Source organism: Mus caroli, unplaced genomic scaffold (genome assembly GCF_978045245.1).
Source record: "Mus caroli unplaced genomic scaffold, Mus_caroli_1 scaffold_1, whole genome shotgun sequence".
Lineage (NCBI taxonomy): Eukaryota > Metazoa > Chordata > Mammalia > Rodentia > Muridae > Mus > Mus caroli.
In genome coordinates this window covers 71671414-71697030 of record NW_028227256.1, presented here as the reverse complement: position 1 = coordinate 71697030, position 25617 = coordinate 71671414, and the positions used below count along the sequence as shown (strand labels likewise).

Here is a 25617-nt window from a genome sequence, read left to right as displayed (position 1 = left end):
GCACCATCATCAGGGACTACAAGCATCAAGGCTGTGTAAAGGCCTAACCAGGGAAGGCTATTACACCCTTCCTGCTCTTGCCCCGTGCCTTATAAGCTTCTCTTCCATTCCCTTCTTACACAGCACAAAGAGGAGAGCCCTTGGAAACGTCGTTTCTCTGCACCGCAAGGCCCCCCTCCCTACTTCCCCTTCTTGCCCAACAATGACAGACCATACAAGAGCCAAATCGGACAGAGAAGCTCTATTTAGACCAGCTAAGGAGCAGCAGTCCAGTGGGGACTCAGGGCTGTGTATTGTTCTCTAGAGTCATAGTTTTGAGTCAGGCATTCTTCCTCAACCTTTGCCTGGCAACCTTGATCCTTCATTGATCCTTTGGCTGGCTCTGGATTTTTGAGGAAGTTGTAGGTTGGAAAGGATTGTGCATCTGTAGATTGTTCTTCAAGGCCCTCCCTGTGTTTCTAGTCAGAGATGATAGGAAAGATTAACAGAGAATCTGAGAATGGAATTAAGCCTAGGGCAAGAATAAGGAGCAAACTCTTGCATAAAAGTGCACAAAAGGGAAGGGCAGGAAAGACTAAAGAAAGATTAGATTTGCTTAATAAGGGCAAGGTATGCCAGTCAGAGCAGCTCACTCCTTTAATGCCAGTACTCTGGAGGCAGAGGCAGATAGACCTGTGAGTTTGGGGGGCAGCCTGGTCTATATATAGTGAGTTCCAGGACAGCCTAGGCTACATAGTAAGACAGTGTCTTAGGGGAACAGGGGTCGGGGACAAGGCAATTTAGTACCTTGACATCTAAAGCCAGTATATCTATCCACTCTTGCTGTGGAACACCCACCTCAGGGCTCATCCATATCCAGGTCTTCCTGCATGCAGGTGTACACAAAGATGGAAGCTGGATGGAGGCTAGTGCCATCTCTGGAGAGCAAGGATACATGTCGGTAACCTGGAAATGGGCAGAAGAATTGAATCAGGAAGGGAGCCACAGTTGGGACATTGGCCAAGAGTCCAAGGTTTGTCTCACCTTGTTTCATACAGGTCCAAGGCAGGGTGTATTGGCCAATAAAGTTATTTCGGGATTTCCTGCTATAATCCTTTACCACAAAACGCAACATAGCAAGTTCAGGTACCTGGAGCCGGAAATAGAATGTCTCCCCCCAGTATGGATTAATACCTGAAATGGAGATAGAAATAAAAGAAGAGACTGGCCATCTTCATTAGGCCCATACTGAAATGCTTTCCCTAGATGCCAATAAATCTTTACAAGTGAAGACACAGGTGCAATGTACAGAAGCAGGGGCTAAAGAAATGACCCAGAAGTTAAAAGCACTTGCTCCTTTTCCAGAGGTCTTGAGTTCGGTTCCCAGACGCCATACCTGATGGATCATAGCTGCCTATAACCCGGTCCAAGGACTCTGATGCTCTCTTTTGGCCTTTGTGGGCACATGCAGGTGGTGCATACACATACACATAAATTTAAAAAAAGAAACTTATAAAAAGCATAAGAACTTTTCCCAATTTGTGAGCCTGCAAGGGAGGGCCAGGATTCCCTGGGTGATTTCACTTTTGTCTCCCATGAGGGTGCAGAGTCCCATGGACTGCACCAAATGACCAAATGGAGGACGAGATAGAAGGCAATCAGCAGTCTGGACTGATCCTTCCCCATGCCCAAGCTCACCATTATTCTCCACATGGCTGGTCTCTTGCTCCATTGTGTCTTCAGGAACACCATAGAGCTCTACTTTCACCAGTGGATCCACAACGGTTGTCTCTTTGGTTTTGTCCACTTTGGGGAGTTGTTGACCACTAATCACCTGCAACCAGGACACAAACTTCATGAGTCTCTGCTTAGCCCAGCCTTCCCTCATCCAGCCCTCACACCTCTGAGAAGACAGGACTCGCACTAGAACTTCACAGTTTGCAAAATCTTGCATAGTGTATTCTAATTTCCAACCTAAAATGTTAAAGGCTTGAAAGTAGGCACACCAATTACAATTTTCTATAGTTCTTACTGTACACCAGGAATTGTAAATACTTTTTTTTTTTTTTTTTTCAGTTTTGCGAGACAGGGTTTCTCTGTGTAGCCCTGGCTGTCCTGGAACTCACTTTGTAGACCAGGCTGGCCTTGAACTCAGAAATCCACCTGCCTCTGCCTCCCAAGGGCTGGGATTAAAGGCGTGCACCACCACGCCCGGCTGTAAATACTTTTTAATGGCTAGTCCTTACAACCCTTTGAAGCAGGTTATAGAGAATTACCCCTATCATACTGATGAGTTTACTGAGGTTACAAGTTAAGGAACTTGTCCAATGTTGCACAACTAGAAAGTGACTTGAAACTCGTCAGTTGGCTTCAAAGTCTGCAATTGAGTCAGGTTATCTTCCCTCTTAGGATTTATTTTAGACAGTCTCACTATACAGTTCTGGCCTTGGATTAAAGGTGTATGCTACCACTCCTGGTAGAGAATTCTCAACCAATCACACTCCTGTCATGTTGAGCCACCCCACCCACTGTTATACCCATACACACTTCTACTCCAGCTCTTCCAGGTTCTTCTCAACGGTTTCTGTCATACCTGGACTACAAGCATCTGGGCCTTATAAAGACTAATAGGCCTCTCAGGATTGAATGAACTCTGGGGATCTCTCAGGAATTCTGGCTTCAGCACATAGCCAGAGCCACCATTCTGGCGGAAGAGCCCATCACAGATATCCATTGCACTTCCTGCAGTCTGCATATTCATAGCCACTGAGAATCCCAGGGGAAAAAAAAGAAAAAGTCACCTTGGGAGCTGAATATGATGGTACATACTTTAAACCCAACACTCAGGAGGCAGAGGCAGGAGGACTCCCACAAGGTCAACACTATCCTAGTCTACACATCAAGCCCCAGCCAGGGGCTCCTCCCTTCCCCATCTTCTCCCTCCCTTGCCCCTCTCTCCCTCCTTTCCCCTCCCCCTCCTACTCATGCTTTCATATGCATACACACTATTTTTTTCCTCTGTGTCTCACACACATATACACCTAGGTATGTATTACATGCATGCACACACATCCTCCTTGGCCTTCTAGCCCCTTTTTCAGGGGATTTAGAGTGTAGTAGGTATAAAGATGCCTATTGGAGTTAGGTAGCACACTTGGAACACTGAGGAAGAACATAGTTTGAAACCAGCTTTGGCTATAGAACGAAGCATGGTCCTCAAATCAGTGTCTGCCGGAAACATTCCAATAGAACCACGTTTCTCACCTTTTGCCCCCTAGTACTTTAAAACATTCCCCTAACTTCCACAGCCATTTTTTCTAAGGAATTACCTCCCATCAGCTGATTCTCCACTCCCTTCCTCCCTGCCCCTGCTGCCTCCTCACCCATCTGGCAGCCTACATTCCAGTGTTCCTGGGGGTTAAAGTTGGATGAATCTGTCCTCAGACCACTGGGATACACGCGGCATAACTGTCTGGCATTGTGCTGTACAAACTCGTTGCCTGTAAAAGGGTGTAGAGAAGGAGATGGAAGTTCTGTCTCTAAGGTGGTTTCTCCCACTTCCCTGGTCCCAAGGACCCTTTCTACTTACTTCACTATCCTTGAGATCTGAGGCTGGCTCCAGAAAGGTGACCACCTCCCCCAGATGTTCTTCTCCCTCGAGCCTTGTGCCCATGCTTCATTAACCTTTTCCTTGGTGGACTGATAGCATAACTTAGTCAAGTGCTTGCCTAGCAGGCATAAAGCCCTGGGTTTGCACTGCACAAACTGGCAATGGGGGCACACAGTAACGCCAGACTTGGAAGGTAGAAACAAGAGGGTCAAAAGATCAAGATGATCCTCAACTACTGAGCAAGTTTGAGGTCAGACTGGGCCATGTGAGACTATCTTACGCCTGCTCTAAATTTCTGAACTCAAACTCTCTATTGCTTCCTTGTCCTGTTTCTTAGGACTTACCTTCCTGCCTGTTACCCATCCCACTTTTCTCCTGACCTGCCTCCTTGATGAGGTTCTTGGCCTTGGACTCAGAAAAGGATGAAATGTCATAGATGTGGTAGTTTTCTTTGGAATGAGTGAAGCTGCAGAAGGGGACAGTCCTCAAGTAGACAACCAGGGCAGATAGGTCTGGACACATGATGGTTGTGGAACTCAGGAGAAGAAACTGGACAGGAAGATGGTATTGATTTTAACATGGTCTGGAGAGAGAGAAGAAGCTAGTGGCCATCCAACCTGAGCCTCTACCCGCTGCCTCCCCACTGCAGTCCCCCCCCCCCCGCCTCACCTGCTTTGACAAGAGAATGGACTCAGGAATGGAACTAGGAGCCTGGGCCATAACATGACCACAGATAAGCAGACAAGACATCGGACACTTCATAACCTGGGGGTGAGGATGGGAATAAAGGCAGTCTGCATGTACTGCTCAGATCAGTCTTAATTCTGAGTTTGGAAGGTCATTTCTATGCTACATCTGGGGAAAAGAGTCCTTATTATTTTTAAACAAAGAGGCATCAGTCTCCCTACCTCTCTTAAAAAACAAATGAACAATAATCATCTTTGGTCAACATGTATACATGATCCTTGCATGGTGGTGCATGCCTTTAATCCCAGGATTCAAGAGTCAGAGGCAGGCGGATCTCTATGAGTTTGAGCCTAGCATGGTCTTGATAAGGAGGTTCAGGTCACCCAAAGATACATATCGAGACTGCCTCAAAAGACAAAACAATACAAAAAGCACATGAATCCAGTCACATATGTCTAAGTATGATGGTCACAAAATCCACACCTGCAAGGATCTGAGGACGCCAGAGCTTTGGATATATCTCCTGAATTCCCATCGTCATCCCTAAACATGACAACAGACTTCAACACCACAGCCTCAGAACAGGAAACGTCATAAGTCAGCTGAGTAAGCCTTCTAAGTGCACAAGAGAGAGAAATGCAGACTTCACACCTGCACCCTGGAGGCCCCGCCCGCCAACAGTACCTTTTCTCACTTGGCCTCCCCCTATCTGGATTGCTCCTCCTCACAAGTGTGCTTTCCAAAACATTTTCTCTAACTAATTCATTATAGATGAGACTGAAGGCACAGCAATCAGTGGCCCAGTAACTTCTATTCAAGCAATAAATAGCTACACACACGCACACGCGCACGCACGCACGCATGCAGAGAGACAGACAGAGACAGAGAGACAGACAGAGATAGAGACAAACAAGTGGCATTCAGATTTGCCTTTAAGGAGTTTGTGAAGAACAAAGTTGTGTCCAGAGTCACTTAACTCCTTCATCCCTCCCTGCCATCCTTGTCTTCTTTCTTGAACTTTCCTCCTTGCCCATCAGGATCTATTTACCCTACTTGAAACACCCCATGCCGCTTGGACCCAGGAGAGAGCCTAGCAAGGGTTTCAACTAGGAAGGTTCTAAATTTATCCATTTTGAATAAGAAGCTTTTGTCTAAGATTTCGTGATCCATGAAGGTGGGAAGCCACTACAACACAGGTGTAGACAGCAATAGATAATGCACAGTATTGCTACAGATGGTATAATGCATAGTGACTCAGTAGAGACCTCTTTGAGAGGAAAGAGCATTTTTTTTTCTTCCTTGGCTGTCTACCCTGGCTGGCTCTAGACTCTTCAGAAACAGACCCTCTGCTTGTAATGAATGATCACCAAACGCCATTACAAAACAAAACAAAACAAAACAAAACAAAACAAAACAAAACCTTCCTAGTCCTGACTTACCTTCTTCTTCTGCTTCTTGTTCCCAGCGGCCTGCCCCTGGGTCTCAGGCTGAGGTTGAGTTTCCAACTCAGGGGAGGCGGGGTCCAGATCTGGTCCCTCATCTTTCTCCAGCTCTTCTTCTTCTTCTTCTTCCTTGTCAACTTCAATTGTTCTTAACTTCTTTCCTTTCACCAAGATCTTCCCCCGAAGCTGCTAGAGGACAAAAATAGAGACATGTCTACTTGTCTGCCCAAGTTCTTCCTGAAAATAACGGAGCTCTCACCATCTCAGAGATGGAAGGAGAACAGGGCTGTCAAAAGTTTCCCAGAGGGGGCTTGATTCCTTAGGACATTTAGTAGAGTCACTTATTTTCAAACAAATATATGATGTTTCTATCCATATGAAAAAAGGATCAATAGGCCCTCACTCATTTAAGACACTGAAAATCCCCTTAAAGATTTACATATTTAGAGGAGATAGAAGTATGAAGAAAATACTGTTCCCCGCCCCCCATGAAAACCTTTACATCTTTATTGGGTAATTACTATTTCCAGCAGACCCAGCCAGCTGCACTCAATTGACAATTCCCCTAAACAGTATCTCCAAGGAACTCAGGGATGCACAGGACAGGAAGGCAGAGTAAGCTGAGGGGTGTGTGGGGGGGGGTGGCTCTTTTGGGTTTCCATTCTGAATCTGGAATAGTCTGGTATCAAGATTTCCTGTTTTCCACGTGTTAGATGCCATACCAAAAAAACGGAGAGCCCACTGGGAGCCTGAGCTGTGCAGGGCAGAGCATGGAGCAAGGGGTCAGACTTGAGCCCTGGCCCTCCAGACCAGTGGGAGGGCAAAGGTGTCCTGCATCGCCACCTGGTGGCCACACATACCCATTGCTCTCCTGAATGGGTGAAAGACAGCAAATGCCTAACAAGCCTCCCTAGTTATTTCCCACACAACCTCCAGAAACACTCCTCCTATTCTCTCCCTGCCCGTGAACCTTATTTCTTTTTAATGATTCCAACAGACCCACCTCAGCCAGGAAGCCTCCCCAGACTTCTCACCCCCTCAGAAATCTCCAAGCACTTAATGCCACTGTCCACCTCTATAGGGCCTGGGCTGTGGAGTCAGCCAGCTCTCGTTTTTTTTGTTTTTTGGTTTGGTTTGGTTTGGTTTTTTGTTTTTTGTTTTTTGTTTTTGTTTTTTTTTTTTTTTTGAACAGTGCAGTTTCAACTTAGCAGCTGTGTAACCTGGGAAAGTTACTTAACATGAGAGATACTGTTTTTTGAATAATCTTAGAAGAGTCTTTAGAGAAGATATGAATTGAGAGTTGGTCGTTCAAACTGTAGTTCCAGCACTCCCACGGCCTAGGCAGGTGGGACTAAATGCTAAAAAGTGGCAAGCATGTTAGTACGCACTGTAATCCCAGAACTCAAAAATCCCTTAGCAACAAAAGCAGAAGCCCTTCTTTTCAATGTTTGCCGTTAAACTGGGGAGTTGCTTGCAATTACTTCTTCTGTTGGGTGCAGTATAATTTGGTTTTTTTTTTTTTGTTTTTTGTTTTTTGCTAGAGAGCAGTTCAGCAATAATAACCAAAATTGTCAAAATGCAATCTGTGTGTGTGTGTGTGTGTGTGTGTGTGTGTGTGTGTGTGTTGTGTTGAGCAAGGGTCTCATGTAGCATAGGCTGGCTTTTAGCTCACAATGTACTAGAGACAGGTCTTGAACTCCTAATCCTCCTGATCCAAACTCCTGAATGCTGGAATCACTACATTTGGCTAAAATGTAAACTCTTTGGCCAGCACCTATACATGACACAATACCACCACCCATGTCATACCTAAAATGCAAACACTTTAACCTGGAAATTTAAAGACTAAATAGACAAAGCATACAAACAGGATGAAAATCTGACTAAGTGTCTGACAAATGTGTAACTGAATAAATGACAGTCCTGCATGGTGTCAGCATAAAACAGAACACTAAAGAGCTATGAAGAGGAAAAGATACGGGACTGGGGATGTAGTCCAGTGGATAGCATGCTTGCCTAGTATGCCCAAGGGCTTGTTTTCAAGCACTGCCTAACCTTGCCGTGGTGGTCCACAGCAGTCATCCCAGCACTTGAGAGGTGGAGAAAGGAGGATGAGAGGTTCAAAGGCCACCTGGGCTATGTGAGACCCTGTTTAAAAAACAACAAAAAAGTTGGGCAGTGTGGGCTCACCACTTGGAAGGCAAAAACAGGCATATCTCTAAGTTTGAGGCTAGCCTGATCTACAGAGTGAATTTCAGGACAGCAAGGGCTGTGTGGAGAATCCCTGTCTCAAAAAAGGGGTGTGAGGGGGAAGATATTCATGAAAATATACTTATGGAATTTAAAAATAAGAACAGTAAGCTGGGCAGTGGTGGCGCACGCCTTTAATCCCAGCACTTGGGAGGCAGGCAGATTTCTGAGTTCGAGGCCAGTCTGGTCTACAGAGGGAGTTCAAGGACAGCCAGGGCTACACAGAGAAACCCTGTCTCAAAAAAAAAAAAAAAAAAAAAGAGAGAACAGTAATCCCATTCATGGTTTTTCTAATATGAATATATATAAATTATTAGATATATAATATATGTACATATATATGTATGTATATATATATATATATCTTTTAAAGAAATCCAATGGTGCTGGCAATCTGGCTCACTTGGCTAAGGCATTTCCAAAGTTCTGAGTTCGGGTGTTGCAGCACATGCCTGTAATATTAGCACTTGGGAGGTGGAGGCAGGAGGAACAGAGATTCAAGGAAAGGTCATTCTTAGCTACGTGTAACAAGTCTAAGGCCAGCCTAGGCTTCACCAGAGCCTGTCTCAAAGAGGAGGAGGAGAGTCAGGAGGAGGAGGAGGAGAAAGCAGAAGGAAAGGGAGGGACTGGCAACAACTCAGTGTAGCCCAGCGGCACAGCTCAGCATCAGTGAAGTTTAGTGATGACTGAAACTAAATCCACTGGGCCAGGAAGATGGCTCAGAGAGTAGAGGCACTCGCTAAAAGCCTGGTGATCGGAGTCTGATCTCCAGGACCGCATGGTAGATGGAGAGAACCAACTCCTGTTGATTTCCACACTTGTGTTTTGTCATGGCACATGCGCCACTGCTACCTCCTGCCTCTAAACAAACAAACAAACAAACAAACAAACAAACAAATGTGATACTCTTAAAAATCTATTAATATATACTGTTATGAAAGTGGCTAGAGGGGCTGGAGAGATGGCTCAGTGGTTAAGAGCACCGACTGCTCTTCCAGAGATCCTGAATTCAATTCTCAGCAATCACATGGTGGCTCACAGCCATCTGTAATGAGATCTGATGTCCTCTTCTGGTGTGTCTGAAGACAGTGACAGTATACTCATATACATAAAATAAATAATTAATTTAAAAAAGGAAAATGGCTGGGATAATAATGAGGGAAATTTCCCTTTTTCTATATTGCTTGTAAAGTCTTATGAATTACAAACAACCAAGAAATAGTAAGGGCTGGTGTCATAGCTTAGTAGAATGCTTTCCGAGAGTATAAAAAGCCCTGGGTTTAATCCCCAGCACCACAGAAACTAGTGCATGCCTATAACCTTAGTACTTGGGAAGTAAAGAGAGGAAGGTCAGGAGTTCAAAGCCAGCCTTGGCTACATGAGATCTTGTGTCAACAAACAAACAAACAAAAAGAAAACAAAATCCTCACCAACAGGCATATTAAAAAGCAAGATGGGAGGGGTTGGGGATTTAGCTCAGTGGTAGAGCGCTTGCCTAGCAAGCGCAAGGCCCTGGGTTCTGGAACAAAAAAAAAAAAAAAAAGCAAGATGGGGGAGGCAGAGGCAGTTGGATTTCTGAGTTCGAGGCCAGCCTGGTCTACAAAGTGAGTTCCAGGACAGCCGGGGCTACATAGAGAAACCCTGTCTCGAAAAACAAAAAACAAAACAAAACAAAAAAAAGCAAGATGGGGCTGGAGAGATGGCTCAGTGGTTAAGAGCACCATCTGACCTTCCAGAGGTCCTGAATTCAATTCCCAGCAACCACATGGTGGCTCACAACCATCTGTAATGGGACTTGATGCCCTCTTCTGGTGTGTCTGAAGACAGTGACAGTGCACTCACATACATAAAATAAATAAATCTTTAAAAAAAAAAAAGCAAGATGGGGCCATTCTCAAGGTAGAAGGAGACAGGAATGTAGAAGAGGGAGGCACGGTGAATGTGAAAGACTTAGTAGAAGCTGGCTGGGCTGCAGCATCCCTACCTCTGGCGAGGGCATGCTGTCAATCAGCAATCCCTCTAGGGTGTTCCTCAGCAGCTGCTCTCCCAGGATCTCGGTCAGATGGTGTGCCATGGTCCTCTGCTGTTCCCAGGTGCAGTGGTTTTCCAGAGACAAGATGAGAGGGTAGTCTGATGACTGGCAGAGGGGAGGAGAGGAGACATTCAGAACTATCAACTCCTATAATCTCCTACTCCAAATACTGAATTCCTAGGCCCCCCACTTGTAAGCTCCAATCAATATACTGATTGCTACATTCCCCCAACCCCATCAGAGAGTTCTGTGAGAACTTGGCTCTTAGGTCCATTCTTTGGGACAGAGTCCCACCTAAGGGGCACTGCTGAGACCCTAAGTCTTATACCTCTACCAAATCTGATCCAAGTCATTCTGAGGCCTTCTCAGTCTCCAGTCTCAGTGTGGAGGTCAGATTATCCCTCTAGCTATCAGTTCACAGTGTGCTTCTCATCTCTAGATTCCTGTTGTCCCTGAGCACAGCTCACCCAAGTCTTTGTTCCCCTCCCCACCCTTCCCTACATATGTAAACAAGACAGTTTTAGAAGCAGCTACTAGAAACTATTGGCTGTTGCTAGTATGAATACTGTATGAATACTAATTATCAGTAACAAACACAATACTTAATCATAGTAATCCTTTAATATTTGTCTGATTCTTTAGAGTTAAAAACTTCTTTTATCATGCTGGGTGTGGTGGCGCATGCCTTTAATCCCAGCACTCGTGAGGCAGAGGCAAGTGGATTTCTGAGTTCGAGGCCAGCCTGGTCTACAAAGTGAGTTCCAGGACAGCCAGGGCTACACAGAGAAACCCTGTCTCAAAAAACAAAACAAAACAAACAAACAAAAAAACAAACAAACAAAAAACTTCTATCAGTTGGGCAGTGGTGGTGCACACCTTTATTTCCAGCACTTGGGAGGCAGAGGCAGGAGGATCTCTGAGTTTGAGGCCAGCCTGGTTTACATAGTGAGTTCTAGGACAGCCATGGCTACATGGTGAAACCCTGTCTTTTTTTTTTTTCTTTTTCTTCTTTTTCTTTCTTCTCTTTTCTTCTCTTTTCTTCTTCTCTTTTCTTCTCCTTCTTCTCCTTCTCCTTCTCCTTCTCCCCTTCTTCTCTCCTCTCCTTTTCTCCTTCTCTCCTCCTTCTCTCCTTCTCCCCTTCTCCTTCTCTCCTCCTCCTCCTCCTCCTCCTTCTTCTTCTTCTTCTTCTTTTTTTTGTTTTTTTGAGACAGGATTTCTCTGTGTAGCCATGACTGTCCTGGAACTCACTATGTAAACCAGGCTGGCCTCAAACTCAGAGATCCTCCTGCCTCTGCTTCCCAAGTGCTGGGATTAAAGGCATGGGTCACCACGCCTGGCTGAAACCCTGTCTTAAAAAAAAAATGAGGGCTGGTGAGATGGCTCAGTGGGTAAGAGCACCCGACTGCTCTTCCGAAGGTCCAGAGTTCAAATCCCAGCAACCACATGGTGGCTCACAACCATCCGTAACGAGATCTGGCGCCCTCTCTGGAGTGTCTGAAGACAGCTACAGTGTACTTACATATAATAAATAAATAAATCTTAAAAAAAAAAATGAGGCTGGAGAGATGGCTCAGTGGTTAAGGGCACTGACTGCTGCTCTTCCAGAGGCCCTGAGTTCAATTTCCAGCAACCACCTGGTTGCTCACAATCATCTGCAATGGGGTCTGATGCCCTCTTCTGGTGTGTCTAAAGAGAGCAATAGTGTACTCATATACATAAAATAAATAAATAAATCTTTTTTAAAAAAGCCTATACTACCATAACTGGCTAAGAGTTTTAAAAAATATAATAAAATAAAAATGAAAAAAAAAAACTGCATGCACTAACTGTCTGTCTGTCCTTTCAACCCTCACCAGTTCCATTGCCCTCAGACCTTCTTGTCTTTTGTAGTGTTATTCCCAACCTGGGGTTACTACCTGGAAGGCATATTGCGCGAGTGTTGCCAACACATCTTTGAATAGGATGCGAGAGGTCAGGGTATGCCCATGATAAACAACGGGCTCTCCATCAGGTCCATCCCACGTGTCCACCTCCACACAGCGGCACCCCCGTTTCAAGGCCCTGCAAGACCCCCAGACCCCCAGAGGCAGAAGAGGTTAAGTGTGATCTTCTACCTAAAGAGCCACCTCTCCCTTCTCTGGAAAGAACACCACTCACTAGCACTTGCCTATCCAGACCACTTCAAGTGCTATTTCCCCGGAGACATCTTAGTCCACTGGGCCATGGCTGCAGCTCACATCTCTCTCTACCTAGTTCCAGTTCATAATCCACCCCCCCCCCCAGCAAGCCATTACACGCTACCTCACAGTATTTCCACTCTTGTGAATTCTGCAGGCGTGGGCCTCTTTCTCTCCAATAGGACTGAACCCAGGATGTCATACATGCCTTACAACGTGTACCCTTCAAGCTACCCAGCCACTCAGTTGCCAGTGCCACATACTGTCTGACAACTCAGTCTCATCGTGACTAATCACAACAATGGCAACTGCCACTTACTAGCCACTGACTGATAGCTTGTGCCCGTTAGTCTTTGCAAGGACCCTCACAGAATGGGCACCATAATTATCTATATTTCTCAAAGAATCATATGGAGGTTACTTAGCCCCCAGAACACCAAGAGAGCTAGAATTTGACTGAAGTGGATGACTCCAGAGTGGATTTAACTTTACACTCCACCGCCTTTCCTTTAAAATGATGCTTCTCAACGTGGGATCGTGAGCCCTTTGGCAAACTATCTCCCAAAAATTTACATTATGATTCATAACAGTAGCAAAATTACAGCTATGAAGTAGCAACAAAGATAATTTTACGGTTGGGAGCAACCACAGCACGAGGAGCTGGATGAAAGGATCAAAGCATTAGGAAGGCTGAGAACTCCGGGCGTAGTGGCTCACGCCTTTAATCCCAGCACTTGGGAGGCAGAGGCAGGCGGATTTCTGAGTTCGAGGCCAGCCTGGGCTATACAGAGAAACCCTGTCTTGAAAAACAAAAAAGGAAGGCTGAGAACACTCCTGTAGAGCATCCCGTGTACTAGCTCAAAACAAGTATCAGAGCTCCTGAATTCCCAGACTTTCCTAGCTTGTGACAGAGAGAAGGATTCCATTTATCCCTAGGATCTCATTACCATTCTGCTAATGCCTAAGATGTTCTCCCAGTGCCGCAGGTATCCAGGGACCCTAAGGCCGTAAGCTCTCTCTCTATCCCAACCTCTGCTTTCTACCCCTTAGCTTCCCACGCTGTCCATCTCATGAGCAGGTCCCTCTCATACGTATCACCATGTACCGTATGTATCCTTCGACGCTGCTCTGCCCGCAAAGCTGGTCCCCCACTAGGTAGGTGTTGTGAGAGGAGTTAATGTAGTAGTGGCTCAGAGGCTGAGTCATATCCTGGTAGATAGGGAGGCAGTCACTGTTGAAGATGTTTCCATCCTTCGAGCAGAGGTACTTGAGGAAGCCATCCTTGCTCAGCACATGCAGCAATCGGCCTAGGGTGAGAAGCTCTAAGTGAGAGGGCCGACACACCCACAAGCCTGTTCACCAGCCCCCATCCCTTGGATGCCTATTCCCAGTCAGCAGATCTCAAATGTGCCACTTATTGTATCTGCTATTTAAAATGTTCCTTCTTTGATTGGTGGCTCAGGCTCTGCAAAGGAGAAAGGGGATGAGGTGGCGAGTAGCTCCCCTAAGGGGGGGGGGGACGGGACTGGGAGGGAAGGCAGCATTTGGGATGTAAGTAAAAATAATTAGTTAATTTTTTAAAAAGTTCCTTCTCATAGGCTGTTAAAGGACACCATTAAGACAATTCTAGGCCTCAGGCTTTTCTCAGCTGTCTAGCCCCGCCCCATCTCTCTCTTTCTATGTACACTAGACTTGCCTCGAACACACAGAGATCTAAATGTGGTGGTAAATACTTTTTTTCTTTTTTTTTTTTTTTTTTTTTACTTTTTGAGACAGGGTTTCTCTGTATATCCCTGGCTGTCCTGGAACTCACTTTGTAGACCAGGCTGGCCTTGAACTCAGAAATCCGCCTGCCCCTGCCTCCCCGAGTGCTAGGATTAAAAGCATGTGCCACCACGCCCGGCTTCTTCTTTTTCTTCTTCTTCTTCTTCTTTCTTCTTCTTCTTCTTCTTCTTCTTCTTCTTCTTCTTCTTCTTCTTCTTCTTCTTCTTCTTCTTCTTCTTCTTCTTTTCTTCTTCTTCTTCTTCTTCTTCTTCTTCTTCTTCTTCTTCTTCTTTACTTTTTAATGTATGAATGCTCTGATCCACAGGCCAGAAAGGTATCAGATCCTCTTATAAATGGTAGTGAGCCACCAGGTCCTCTGGGAGAACAGCCAGTGCTCTTAACCACTGAGTCATCTCTCCAGCCCCAGACCTGGCTTTTCACATGGATGTTAGGATCTGAACTCAGGTTGCCATGCTTGCAACCGCAAACATGCTTACGTATTGAGCCACCTCTCCAGCTCCCCAGTTGATCTTTCTAAATCTCTGTTTTATATAATAAAACTTAAGAATAAAGCCCATCTTATCGGGAAGGCTAAAACAAGACAAGAACGTAGGGCTGTTAGCACATTGCAGGATATTCAGAGAAATCCCAATGGATTGATGGTTTTCTATTTTTCAAAGCTGCTGGGATGACTAAATTAAGTGAAGGATGTGGAAGTGTTCTGTAAATAACTTGCTATGGCTATAAACTTCTCACGCTCTGAAGAAGATGGAGGGGATGGAAATGAATCCATTAAAAGGAAAGTAATATTTTAGTTGTACTTATCAAACACCAGAAAACAGCCTCATGACCGCCCCAGGCCTAAGCTGACCAGACTCCTGATTCAGGGGTGTAAGGACTCAAGACTAACCTAAAGAACTTCCAGGAAGCTAACATTTAAAGGAACAATAGCTGTGAAACACAGGGCAAAAGAACTGTTGTGTAGGGAGGCGGTGTGAGGGAGGGATCAAGCGTTTTCCCTTCCACTGAGGACAAAGCTGATAGGTGATGTGAAATGTGAGCCTAGGGAAGGAATAGAACCTCACACTAGGGCTGGTGAGATGGCTCAGTGGGTAAGAGCACCCGACTGCTCTTCTGAAGGTCCTGAGTTTCAAGTCCCAGCAACCTCATGGAGACTCACAACCATCTGTAAGGAGATCTGACTCCCTCTTCTGGTGTGTCTGAAGACAGCTGCAGTGTACTTATATATAATAAATAAGTCTTTTTTTTTTTAAGTTATAAGATAGAAAACCCCTTTAAAAAAAAAAGAACCTCACACTCTTCTTCCTCGGTCTTAACTGACAGGGAAGAGCTACTTTAGGTCATGTGGTTCAGTGAGATGATTGGGGAGGAGGCCAGGAGAGGGTGGACTCAGCCTTCCCTACAGTGGGAGGAGACTCTGGGTCTTTGTTTCACCCCCGTTCCCCAGTCCCTCTGTCTAACACCTGCACACTTAGTTCTTACCATTCTCAGAGGGCTCATAGCGGTCAATGAGTTCCAGAGCAAGGTCAGGAGCATGGTCTTTTTCTTTCTGTTCCTTTCTGAGGAAATCCACAAATTCCAGCAAGGTCAGCTTCTGTTTGTCAGATGAAAAGTCCTCAAATATTTCTTCAATCTCAGTGCGCTTAGTCAGGGCCTTATAGAACTGGACAAATTCTTTTGATCCCAGATCATCAGATTGGGTAACATCTGCTTCCTGCAAGAGATTTAGCAGGGTGTGGATAAACTCTGAGAAATGGGTTGAACTTATTTGTCCTGTAGGGTTGTATGGCCAGTAAGTCTCAGGAATCTGTCTGTCTGTCTGTCTCTGTCTCTGTCTCTGTCTCTCTGTCGCTCTCTCTCTCTCTCTCTCTGTCGCTGTCTCTCTCTAGCCCCTAATACACACACACACACACACCATGCCTGGCTTTTTACACAAAGGCTGGAGTAGAACTTGAGTAGAACTTGAGTCCTATTCTTACATGGCAAGCACTTTAACAACAGGGTCATCTTCCCAGGTCCTGTAAGGGTCATCTTAACATGCGCTTATGAAACTCTCAGGGAGCTCCTGATTTTCACATGGTTTCAAGTAAATAAAAGACCGAGTTTTAGCCCTGTCATTTAATGTGAGATGAAATTTTTGGTTTGCTTATTTTTTTTTTTTTAAGCAGGCTTCCTCTGTGTAGCCCTGGCTGTCCTAAAACTTGCTTTGTAGACCAGGCTGGCCTCGAACTCAAAGATCTACTTGCCTCTGCCTCCCAAGTGCTGAGACTACAGGCATGCGCCACCACACCCAGGTCTTAATGTTATTTTTCTTTTCTAGAAATTATGACTCATCCTCCTAACAAGATTAAATGGCCAGAGCCTCACTCCCCACGCAGGTTTCACTGAGCTTATTACAGTAATGGAGTACACAGGAGTCAAGAAATGAACGCTACTAGGTGGGGTCAGAGACCTTCTGGTCAAGAGAGGACATGATCTTGCTGGCTCCTGCAAAGCCTCCCCAGCAAACGCACCTGGAAAAGACTGAAGGCATACTCTTCATCCATTTCCACGTTCATCAGAAGCAGCAGCCGTTGAGCTTCACTGAAACTCATCCGGCCATCCTGGTTTCTGTCTGCTTGCTGGAACCACTCATGCAACATTCCAGCTCTGAGTCAAGGCAAAAGTTCGGTGTGTGTGCAGTGAGTGTGTGCAGTGTGTGTGTGCTCATCCATTGAACCCCTCCTTCTGTCTTTGTTGCCAGTTTCTCTCCCAAACCAGTTCATTCTCTACATAGCTTCTAGAAAAATCTCTCCTGAATATAAATCTACCTTGTCACTGGATGGCCTGAGTGCCTGCAGGTACCTTCCTCCCTGTTGTCTACAGAAAGAAACATAAATTCTAACACAGAAGTTAAGCTCCCCCTACCCTTGTGATCTGGCCCAGTCCAGCCTCCTCACTGTGTCTTTCTCTGTCCTTTTGCCAGACTCAACAGGTTCTTCCTCTGAACATCACCCGACCTGCTTCCTCAGTCTCCTTTCCCTGAACCCTTTATTCATGCTATCCTTTCAGTCAGGAGTGCCTTCCCACACTCCTTCTTCAGGTTTCAATTGAACTACTTTCCTTTCTTTCTCTGACAGGGTCCCAGGTAGTCAAGGAAGAGTTTAACCCTCTGATCCTGGGAACTAGGATTACAGGCACACATTACCATGACAACTAGATACAGTGCTGGCGTCAAACCCAGGGCTTCACGCATGTTAGGGCAAGCACTCCATCAACAGAGCTACCTCTCTATCAAAATCACATGCCATTTCTTCCCTGGCACTTTCTCAGAACACTCTTAGGTAGAATTAAGTATTAGAATTAATTATTTACACAAATTGATTCTTTTTGGGGGGTGGGGTGTTCGAGACAGGGTTTCTCTGTGTATCCCTGGCTGTCCTGGAACTCACTTTGTAGACCAGGCTGGCCTCGAACTCAGAAATCCGCCTGCCTCTGCGTCCCGAGTGCTGAGATTAAAGGCGTGTGCCACCACATCCGGCACACAAATTGATTCTTTCCACTAACTAAAGTAAAATATATGGTCTCATTGATCTTGATGTTCCTAAAACTAGGCACAGTGGTGGATACAATCTGGCTAATGAGTGCTGAATGAATGTATACATGCATTAAGTAATGTGCAACCTAGAAATCTCTTTTACCTATATTGGAGGGTCTGCAAGCCACTGTGTGTGTGTGTGTGTGTGTGTGTGTGTGTGTGTGTGTGTGTGTGTGTAATCAGAGGACAAGGTGCAGGAGTCAGTTCTCCCACCATGTGGGCTCCATGGATTTGAGTTCAGGATGTCAGGCTTAGTAACAAGCACTTTCTCTCACTGAAATATCTCACTGGGATATCTCAGTCTAGGTTATCTTGAAGTGAGTGTACACCACGGCACCCTCTAGGAGCCTGCTCCTTCCCACGCCTGTGGTAGTGAATGCTTGCTACTGGGATGTCCGTTTACTTCACAGGAGCATCACCTTGCTTGCCCATCTTCCTCTCATTGGCCTTTCCTCCTATCCTGGGTTCTCAGTCTCATTCTCCAGCCATTTCTCCCTCAGAATCATCAGCTCTATACTTGGCCCCTGTCTCTCTCCACACTACCTGGATCTATTTCTGCACCCTTCCCCCATTCCTTTGGTTCTGCAGCACCTGACTTCTTCAGTAGCCCCTGCCCACACCCTAGTGCCATCAGGTTGATACTGATCCAGTTGCTCCTGGTGGTCCATGCTGGCAACAAGATCCACCAACAGCTGGAGTCCTCGCATCCAAATCTGGGCCTCTTCAACACTGTTGGCCACTAGGTCCAGGTTGGGGCGGCGCCCATGAAAGACAACGGTGAACCCTTGCTCCAGGGGAAACTCCTCCACCAGATAGCGCAACAACTCAGAATCCTGTCCCTTACGTATCCTCTCCACATCAGAGATCGAAACTGCCAGGAAAGAAGCAGATGGGAGCACTGAGGAGAGGAGTCTGACACACAATAGGGGAGAGGAATGGTGACCAAAACCCCCTTCTCCATGGAGACACAGAGAGCAGTTTCTAACAGCTGGACCCCAAAGGACATTCAGACAAGGTGATGGAGACCCAGCGAGTCAGGAGTTTGTGGGACTCTGTGTTTTCTTAGGCAGCGCAGCAAGGAGGTTCAGCTAGAACTGGCGAGACCTGATTCCCAGCCACCAGCTTGCAGAGTGATGACCCAAACTTAACCTCTCGGTGCCCACATCTTAAAGAATGGATGGTCCATTCACAGCAGGTGGCAATGGTTCCCACAGGAGAGCTAGTGGGGCTGACAATTACACCTGCAAAATAGGTCCACCCGAAGAGTACAGTGCATGCCTGTTTAGGGCCTGAAGCTTTCCTCTTCCCAAGTGCCTAGAGGGGAGTTAGAGGAATTCTTCCAGTCTCCACCTCCGCTCGAGGCGGTGTGGCTGACGAGTATTGAAGCAGACTCTATCCTGTGATCGAGTGTTTAAAGGTAGCATAATGAGCTTGGCCAACAGGGCTGGCACAACATTGGGCTGCATTTTGTGCTTTGAAATATTGTAATGGCTAATGTTCATGAACTCCATGGAGGTTTCCTGCTAGATGCTTCACATATTCGCTCGCTCGGCGAGTCTCTATCATTTACAGGTGGGTGCAGGCTAACGCCCATTTTGTAGATGGGAAACTTTAGTTCAATTAAGTAATTGTTCAAAGCAACTCAACCAGAAAGTGGCATAACCAGGGTTTCAATCCAGATCCAGATGGGGTGACGTCATATCACTGTCATATTCCTGAGAGACCTGTCCACCCATACACCCACCCATACACCCACCCACAGCTATCAAGTTCACTCACAAGTGGGCTTGGGCATGCTTTCTGGTTGACTTCCATGCCAGACTGTCATGCCGTCATTCTGAAGTCTGAAGTATCTTAGCTTCTTCCAGCTTTTGGTCCTCACCTTGCGCATCATCGTGCCTTCTTGCATCAGCAGCAGGTCCTGATCAGTGGCTAGTACTGAGCCAGGAAAAGCAGGGACTTATTTACCCAGTGGGAAGGCTAGGGACCCCAGACGAGCTCTGGAACCAGGGTCTAATCTCCTCCCATCCCCTGGACTTTCCTCCAAGACCTCTTCCCATGCAGGGGTACTCACGGTCTTGAATCTGAGATGTCATCACCCACTGCTCCACCAGCTGGTGCCAGAGTCACCTAAAGGAACAAGGAGGAGCAAAGGGCTTTGGGTGAATCCTAGAGTTGAAGAGAACAAGAGAAAGAAACCCAGGCTCTCCTTTGTGGCCTGCATTGGGCGCTTTTCTCATCTGTTGTTATTTGCATTTCTGAGTTTGCTGACCCTGAGGCTTAACTAGGCTAAGAAACCTGTCTCAATTCATACACAGGTTGGAATGTAAAATAAGATACATAGATCTATCTTTGTTGACTAGTTTCCATGGCTATCTCCAGGGTGGGTTAAAGCAGGGCATGTCCCAAACACTCTCTTGCTACCCTACTCTCCTTGGGTAACGTTGCTCCACACCTTGCTCATTCCCCATGTCCTTGTTATTAGGGCCAGCCATCTTGCTGCTAACCTTTATGGGAGCCTAGAAGCTGTCCACACCCTAGCTTTGTCTCCTCCAGGCAAGATTTCTCCTTTTTTTTTTTTTCTTCCTAGGGTCCTGTCTACAGTCTCATGTACACCATGCCAACTGCTAAAGAGCTAGGGCAGAATCTTTTTTCTTTCTTTCTTTGAGACAGTCTCATGTTGCCAAGGCTGGCCTTGAACTCCTGATTCTTCTGCTCCCACCTCTCGGGCTGGAATCACAGATGTGAGCCACTCTGCCCAGCGTCTGATTCAGCTCTTCCTCAGCTTATGCTGAAGCTGACGAATCTCAAAGCCTAAAGCATGAGTAAAGACCTATGCTTAAACAGAAACGTGCTCTAATTATGCATTTAACATTTGGCAGTTAATTATTTGACAGTGATAAACATGTAAAAAGAAACCTCGGGCTGGAGAGATGGCTCAGCGGTTAAGAGCACCGACTGCTCTTCCAGAGGTCCTGAGTTCAAATCCCAGCAACCACATTGTGGCTCACAACCATCTGTGATGAGATCTGATGTCCTCTTCTGGTGTATATGAAGACAGCTATAGTGTACTCATATAAATAAAAATAAAATTTAAAAAAAGAAAAAAAGAAAAAAGAAATCCTCAAAATTCTGGGAAGTAGCTGCCTGTGAAACATTCATGTTATCCCAAATTTAGGCACTCAGGGCTAGCCTCAGCCACTTAATGAGTTCTAGGTCAACCTGGGTTATATGAGACCTGTCTCACAGAAAAAGAAGAAAGAAAAAAGAAAAACCCTCCAAATCTGTAAAGTGATCCTTTAGTAAGCATTCCATTAAAGCATCATGCAGTTTCAGGCTGGAGAGATGGCTCAGTATTTGAGAGCACTGGCTGTTCTTCCAGAGATGCCAGGTTCAATTCCCAACACTGATACAGTGGCTCACAACCATCTGTAGCTCCAGTCCCAAAAGATTCAACATCTTTTTCTGTCTTCAGTGGGTACCAAGTGGTACATAGGCATGCATTCAGGAAAAATACCTATATTCATAAAACCAATACATTTTAAAGTATCATCTAACAGATGGATAAGCAAGAGAATAATTTAAGATGTGATGTGACCTGTGTAGCCACACAGCATATTAGAGCCCTAATTGTCCTCTCTCTCTCTCTCTCTCTCTCTCTCTCTTTTCTTTCTTTCTTTCTTTCTTTCTTTCTAGACAGGGTATCTCCTTGTAGCCCTGTTTCTCCTGCAATTCACCTTGTAGACCAGGCTGGCCTCAAACTCACAGAGATTCCCCCTTCATCTGCCTCTCCATTGCTGGATTAAAGGTGTGTGCCACTCTGCCCTGCTCTTCCGCCCATGTTAATAAGAAGACCTATAAAGTCACCTAGTTAGGAGTAACTCTTTTTTGAGACAAAGTATCTCTCTATAGCCCTGGCTGTCCTGGAACTCTCTCTGTAGACCAGGCTGGCCTTGAACTCAGAAATCTGCCTGCCTCTGCCTCCCAAGTGCTGAGCTTCTACAGCATCACAGCTAGCAGTAGCTCCTAAGGAGAGGATGAGAGTCACCGAGAATGTGCCTTCCCTGGCTTGAAGACCTAGAGAAGGTGCCCTAAAGGGGTAGAGGAGTGAGGGGCAAAGGAGAGAAACAGCTATGACAGTTTTAGGAGGAGAATTGAGTATGTGCTCCTAGCTAAGAGCCCTCTGGATGGAAGAAGGGTCCCAAAGAGCTCCTTCAGGGACAGAAAGCATCTCTTTTTCCAGGTGTGGAACACTATTTGAAATCTTCATATGGCTTAAAACTGCTGTATGAGCCGGGCGTGGTGGCGCACGCCTTTAATCCCAGCACTCGGGAGGCAGAGGCAGGCGGATTTCTGAGTTCGAGGCCAGCCTGGTCTATAAAGTGAGTGCCAGGACAGCCAGGGCTACACAGAGAAACCCTGTCTCGAAAAACCAAAAAACAAAACAAAACAAAACAAAACAAAACAAAACAAAACAAAACTGCTGTATGAGCTGGGCGTGGTGGCACACGCCTTTAATCCCAGCACTTGGGAGGCAGAGGCAGGTGGATTTCTGAGTTCGAGGCCAGCCTGGTCTACAAAGTGAGTTCCAGGACAGCCAGGGCTATACAGAGAAACCCTGTCTCGCAAAACCAAAAAAACAAAACAAAACAAAACAAACAAACAAAACCCAAAACTGCTGTATGAAGACCAGAGGACAAAGTAACAGGTCACTCTTAAATTCCTTGGCTGCTCAGACCACAGTGGTCTGAGGGTGAGCTGAGATTGAAGTTTCCACCTTGTAGGCACAGGACTCTGTAGTTGGTCTTGGGGTTGGAAGAAGACAGAATTACCTTCTCTGTTCCTGTGTCCAGGAACCTTACATGTCCTGGAACATGGGAAACCTGAGAACAGAGCCCAGGATCCAAAAACAGTTTCCCTAGCCAGCCTTAAAAAACTACCTCTTGTTGGGCAGTGGTGGGGCACACCTTTAATCCCAGCACTCGGGAGGCAGAGGCAGGCAGATTTCTGAGTTCGAGACCAGCCTGGTCTATAGAATGAGTTCCAGGACAGCCAGGGCTACACAGAGAACCCCTGTCTCGAAAACAACAAACAAACAAACAAACAAACAAACTACCTCTTTTCCCCCTGTCTAACCTGTCCCCACTCAAGAGTGGTGGTTTTAGCTTGCATCTGTGTGTAGTATGGGCAAGAGTGTCAGCGGCACCTCGGGGAAGCCACAGTGTACGAGACCTGAGCTTCATGGAGGAGACTGAAGACCAGAAAGATTGGCTGTCCTGACAGGGTCCTTCAGTGACACAACTGCAATAGATTGCAGGTCTCTCTACAACCGGTGCAGAATTCACCAACTCTTCCCTTAGAAAGGGCCTTCTCCAGAAAGCATGTTGAAGGAAGGCCTGCGATCGGTGAGGGACACCGATGGTCTTTCTCTCCACTCCATCATCTTCTGGGTCCCCTACATCCCGCCAAACAACTTCCTTTTCTTCCCGTTGTCTTGCCTTTCCCATCCCATGTCTGACTCTTTTCTTTCTTCCTAGCTCACTCCTTTTCTCTCTCACCAGCCTCTCTGCTCCCTCAAGTCAAGCTTTTTGTGTTCTCTTCTTAACCTTCTCCTCCTCCTCTTTCTCCATCACCCTTTCCTGCCATTCCCCTCCTTTATCTCCACTAATTCCCAATAGCCCTGGCTCTCAGCCCCTTTAAGGATGTCAAATCTACAGTCCAGGAGAGAGGGCACTTTCATTTGGACACTCAGTAACATGCCTCTCCTTTCAGCCTCATTTTCCCCTGTATCCTAGGAGACTGACTAAACAAAGTGCCCAAAGAATGTGTTAGAACCTAAGTGTTCCAAGTGTTGGTGTTCCCACTGGTGTCTGAAAGGAAGGATGGTTACAACGGATGCAGGTGCAGTGGGGCGAGAAGAAACAGAGGGTTTGGGAGAGGGGGCACCAGCAAGGACACAAAGGATAAAATTCTAAAAGTAAGAGAGATTGGGTCAGCCAGGCACAGTGGCAATCTTAACTCATGGGAGGTGCAAACAGAAGGATCAGGGGCGGTCAAGGGTCATCCTTGGCTATATAGGAAGTTGGAGGATGGCCTAGGTTCAGGGTGGGGGGAGAGTAGCATATATATATATATATATATATATATATATATATATATATATCCCAATATATCTTGTACTTCCAAAGAGCTTTATACACTCCTCGGAGTTTGGAAGTGTCAACACCATGTGCCAATGACATTATAGTAGGAAGTCAGCATGTCTCAAATTTCTTCCTGAGAGGCAGGAAGGAAGAGAGCTATTTTGTCTATGTTCTCACTTCTGAGAACATATAAAGTGGACAGGATGGCTCTGCTCACAGGTCATAGCCCTTAGAATGTTAGAACTTCAAGGCTCTCTCAAGTCCAGAGACTTAAGCCTAGATCAGTCATCTCTAGGAGAACGTTTTAGAATTTGCCAAATTACAGTTTCCAAGGATGAGAAGAGCATATTTAGTGGGCACCCTAATAAGCAGTTCTGGCACAAAGGCAACCTTGGGGAGCCCTAAATCCAAGTCCAGATCAAACAGTTGTCTGTGGTCTTAAAGTCCCATGGCATACAACCTGCTAGGGTACCAAGAACTTGCCTTGGCTTGTTAAGCAGGCAAAAACCAGAGCACAGAATAAACTCAAACCCTGACTCTTTCTAAGGTTATCTTAAAATCATCTCTTTATTACCACAAGTTCAAATGTCTCATGCGTTTTGAACACCCTCATTTGGTAACCCTTAACAGTCTCTTAATGCATCTTCATTGATGAGAACCTATTCTCATTCTGCCTCCCGTTTCCCAGGAAGACGGGATTCGTCTGGATTCACCTCTAAGACACAGTGGCTAGGGTCAGCACTCATGGCCCCGTAGAGCTAAGAGGTTTCTCTATAAAAGGGTGATTGACACAGCTGGAAAGAAAATGGTTTTTAAGAGGCAGAGAGGATAAACTTGAGAGAACCAGGAAGGGGGGGGGGAAGCTCTGTGGAGCCTCAGGGTGGGAAAAGGAGCCTAGTTTAACCTAATACAGGTATGCATCTGTAGAGCTGAGTTAGGACTCAGGCAGGACTCAGCTTTGCCAGAGGTTGGTTAGAGCTCAGGGCCCTTACCGTAGATAGGATAGTAATCTTGTGTCGCGAGGGTCGCCTCCCGAGCTCCGCAGTGCTCTCCGCTGAGAACAAGACGACTCCTTTTCTCCTTTGCACTTGACTGCTTCCACCCTCCACTGCAGTTTGCTGCTGTAAACTGGCAGAGTTACAGCCAGAGAGGAGGAGTGGGGTGGGGAGAGGTGTGAGCGCTTTCTTAGGTCCAGCCTATCCAACTCTTAAAGGCCCAGGGCACTGGTCAACAGGAGGAATTGTGGGGGTGGGGTTGCAGAAAAGAATTAAGGCAATGGATTGAGGTTGATAGCAACACATCTCTAGGGAGGAGGAGCCTGGCTGCCTTGTATCTTGATGCCTCCCCACCTGGACCCCTTACTGACACCAATCCCACAATTGTTCTCAGAGTGAAAGCCAAGCCTGTTTACTGAAGTGTGCTGTGAATCACTGCTTTTCATTCTGCTCAGAGTCTGTGTGGAATACCGCTGTTTTTGCCCTCAATTCATCTGGCTGCTCTCCATGGTATCGCTTTCCACCAGCTTGCTCCTGTGTTTCTGCATCCTGCCTGAAAAGGGCAGTCAATCTGAGTCTGTAAAAATACAGGAGCTGAGCAAGACAGGGAGAAAGGAAGAAACAGCAGTTTGAAGGGACAGTATCTGTGCACACGTGTGAAACAGCTCGTGTGTATATGGTGGGTGCTTTTGTTTGTTTGTTTCTTGAGACAGGGTTTCTTGTGGCCCAGACTAACCTTGAATTTGATATGTTCTTAAACTTGATTTGTAGCTGGGGATGACCTTACAGATCCTCCTGCCTCCACCTCTTGAGTGCTAAGACTCAGGTGTGCACCACTGTGGCCAGTTTAAATGGTGGTGAGGATGAAGCCCAGATCTGTGTGTGTAGTGGGCAAGTACTTGGCCAGCTGAACCACATCCTTAGCAACGCCCCTCCCACC

At 46.2% G+C, this 25617-nt stretch overlaps 1 protein-coding gene across 1 annotated transcript; it reads right to left on the bottom strand.

Annotated features, from left to right (window-relative positions):
• Positions 1 to 345: 345 nt before the first annotated feature.
• On the bottom strand, positions 346 to 24927 carry Plcd4 (phospholipase C delta 4). Its single transcript, XM_085838378.1, has 18 exons — positions 24675 to 24927; positions 19614 to 19669; positions 19319 to 19477; positions 18182 to 18410; positions 16476 to 16611; positions 15445 to 15676; positions 13283 to 13484; positions 11917 to 12061; positions 9953 to 10105; positions 5716 to 5907; positions 4259 to 4354; positions 3970 to 4138; positions 3363 to 3479; positions 2573 to 2745; positions 1678 to 1813; positions 1024 to 1173; positions 838 to 945; positions 346 to 458 (listed from the first exon to the last, which is right to left on the bottom strand). The coding sequence occupies exons 2-17, from the start codon at positions 19633 to 19635 to the stop codon at positions 839 to 841; spliced, it is 2418 nt and encodes an 805-aa protein (XP_085694504.1). The 5' UTR covers positions 19636 to 19669; positions 24675 to 24927; the 3' UTR covers positions 346 to 458; position 838.
• Between the last annotated feature and the right edge of the window lie 690 nt (positions 24928 to 25617).

Bases quoted from the DNA above. Each gene is read 5' to 3' on its own strand.
- Plcd4 (XM_085838378.1), bottom strand. From the start codon at position 19,635: ATGACATCTCAGATTCAAGACC. The intron at 12,062-13,282 runs GTACATGGTGAT...GGGGTCTTGCAG, and splicing joins AGCGTCGAAGGATACATACG to GGCCTTGAAACGGGGGTGCC. The intron at 4,355-5,715 runs GTAAGTCAGGAC...CCTCACCCCCAG, and splicing joins ACAAGAAGCAGAAGAAGAAG to GTTATGAAGTGTCCGATGTC.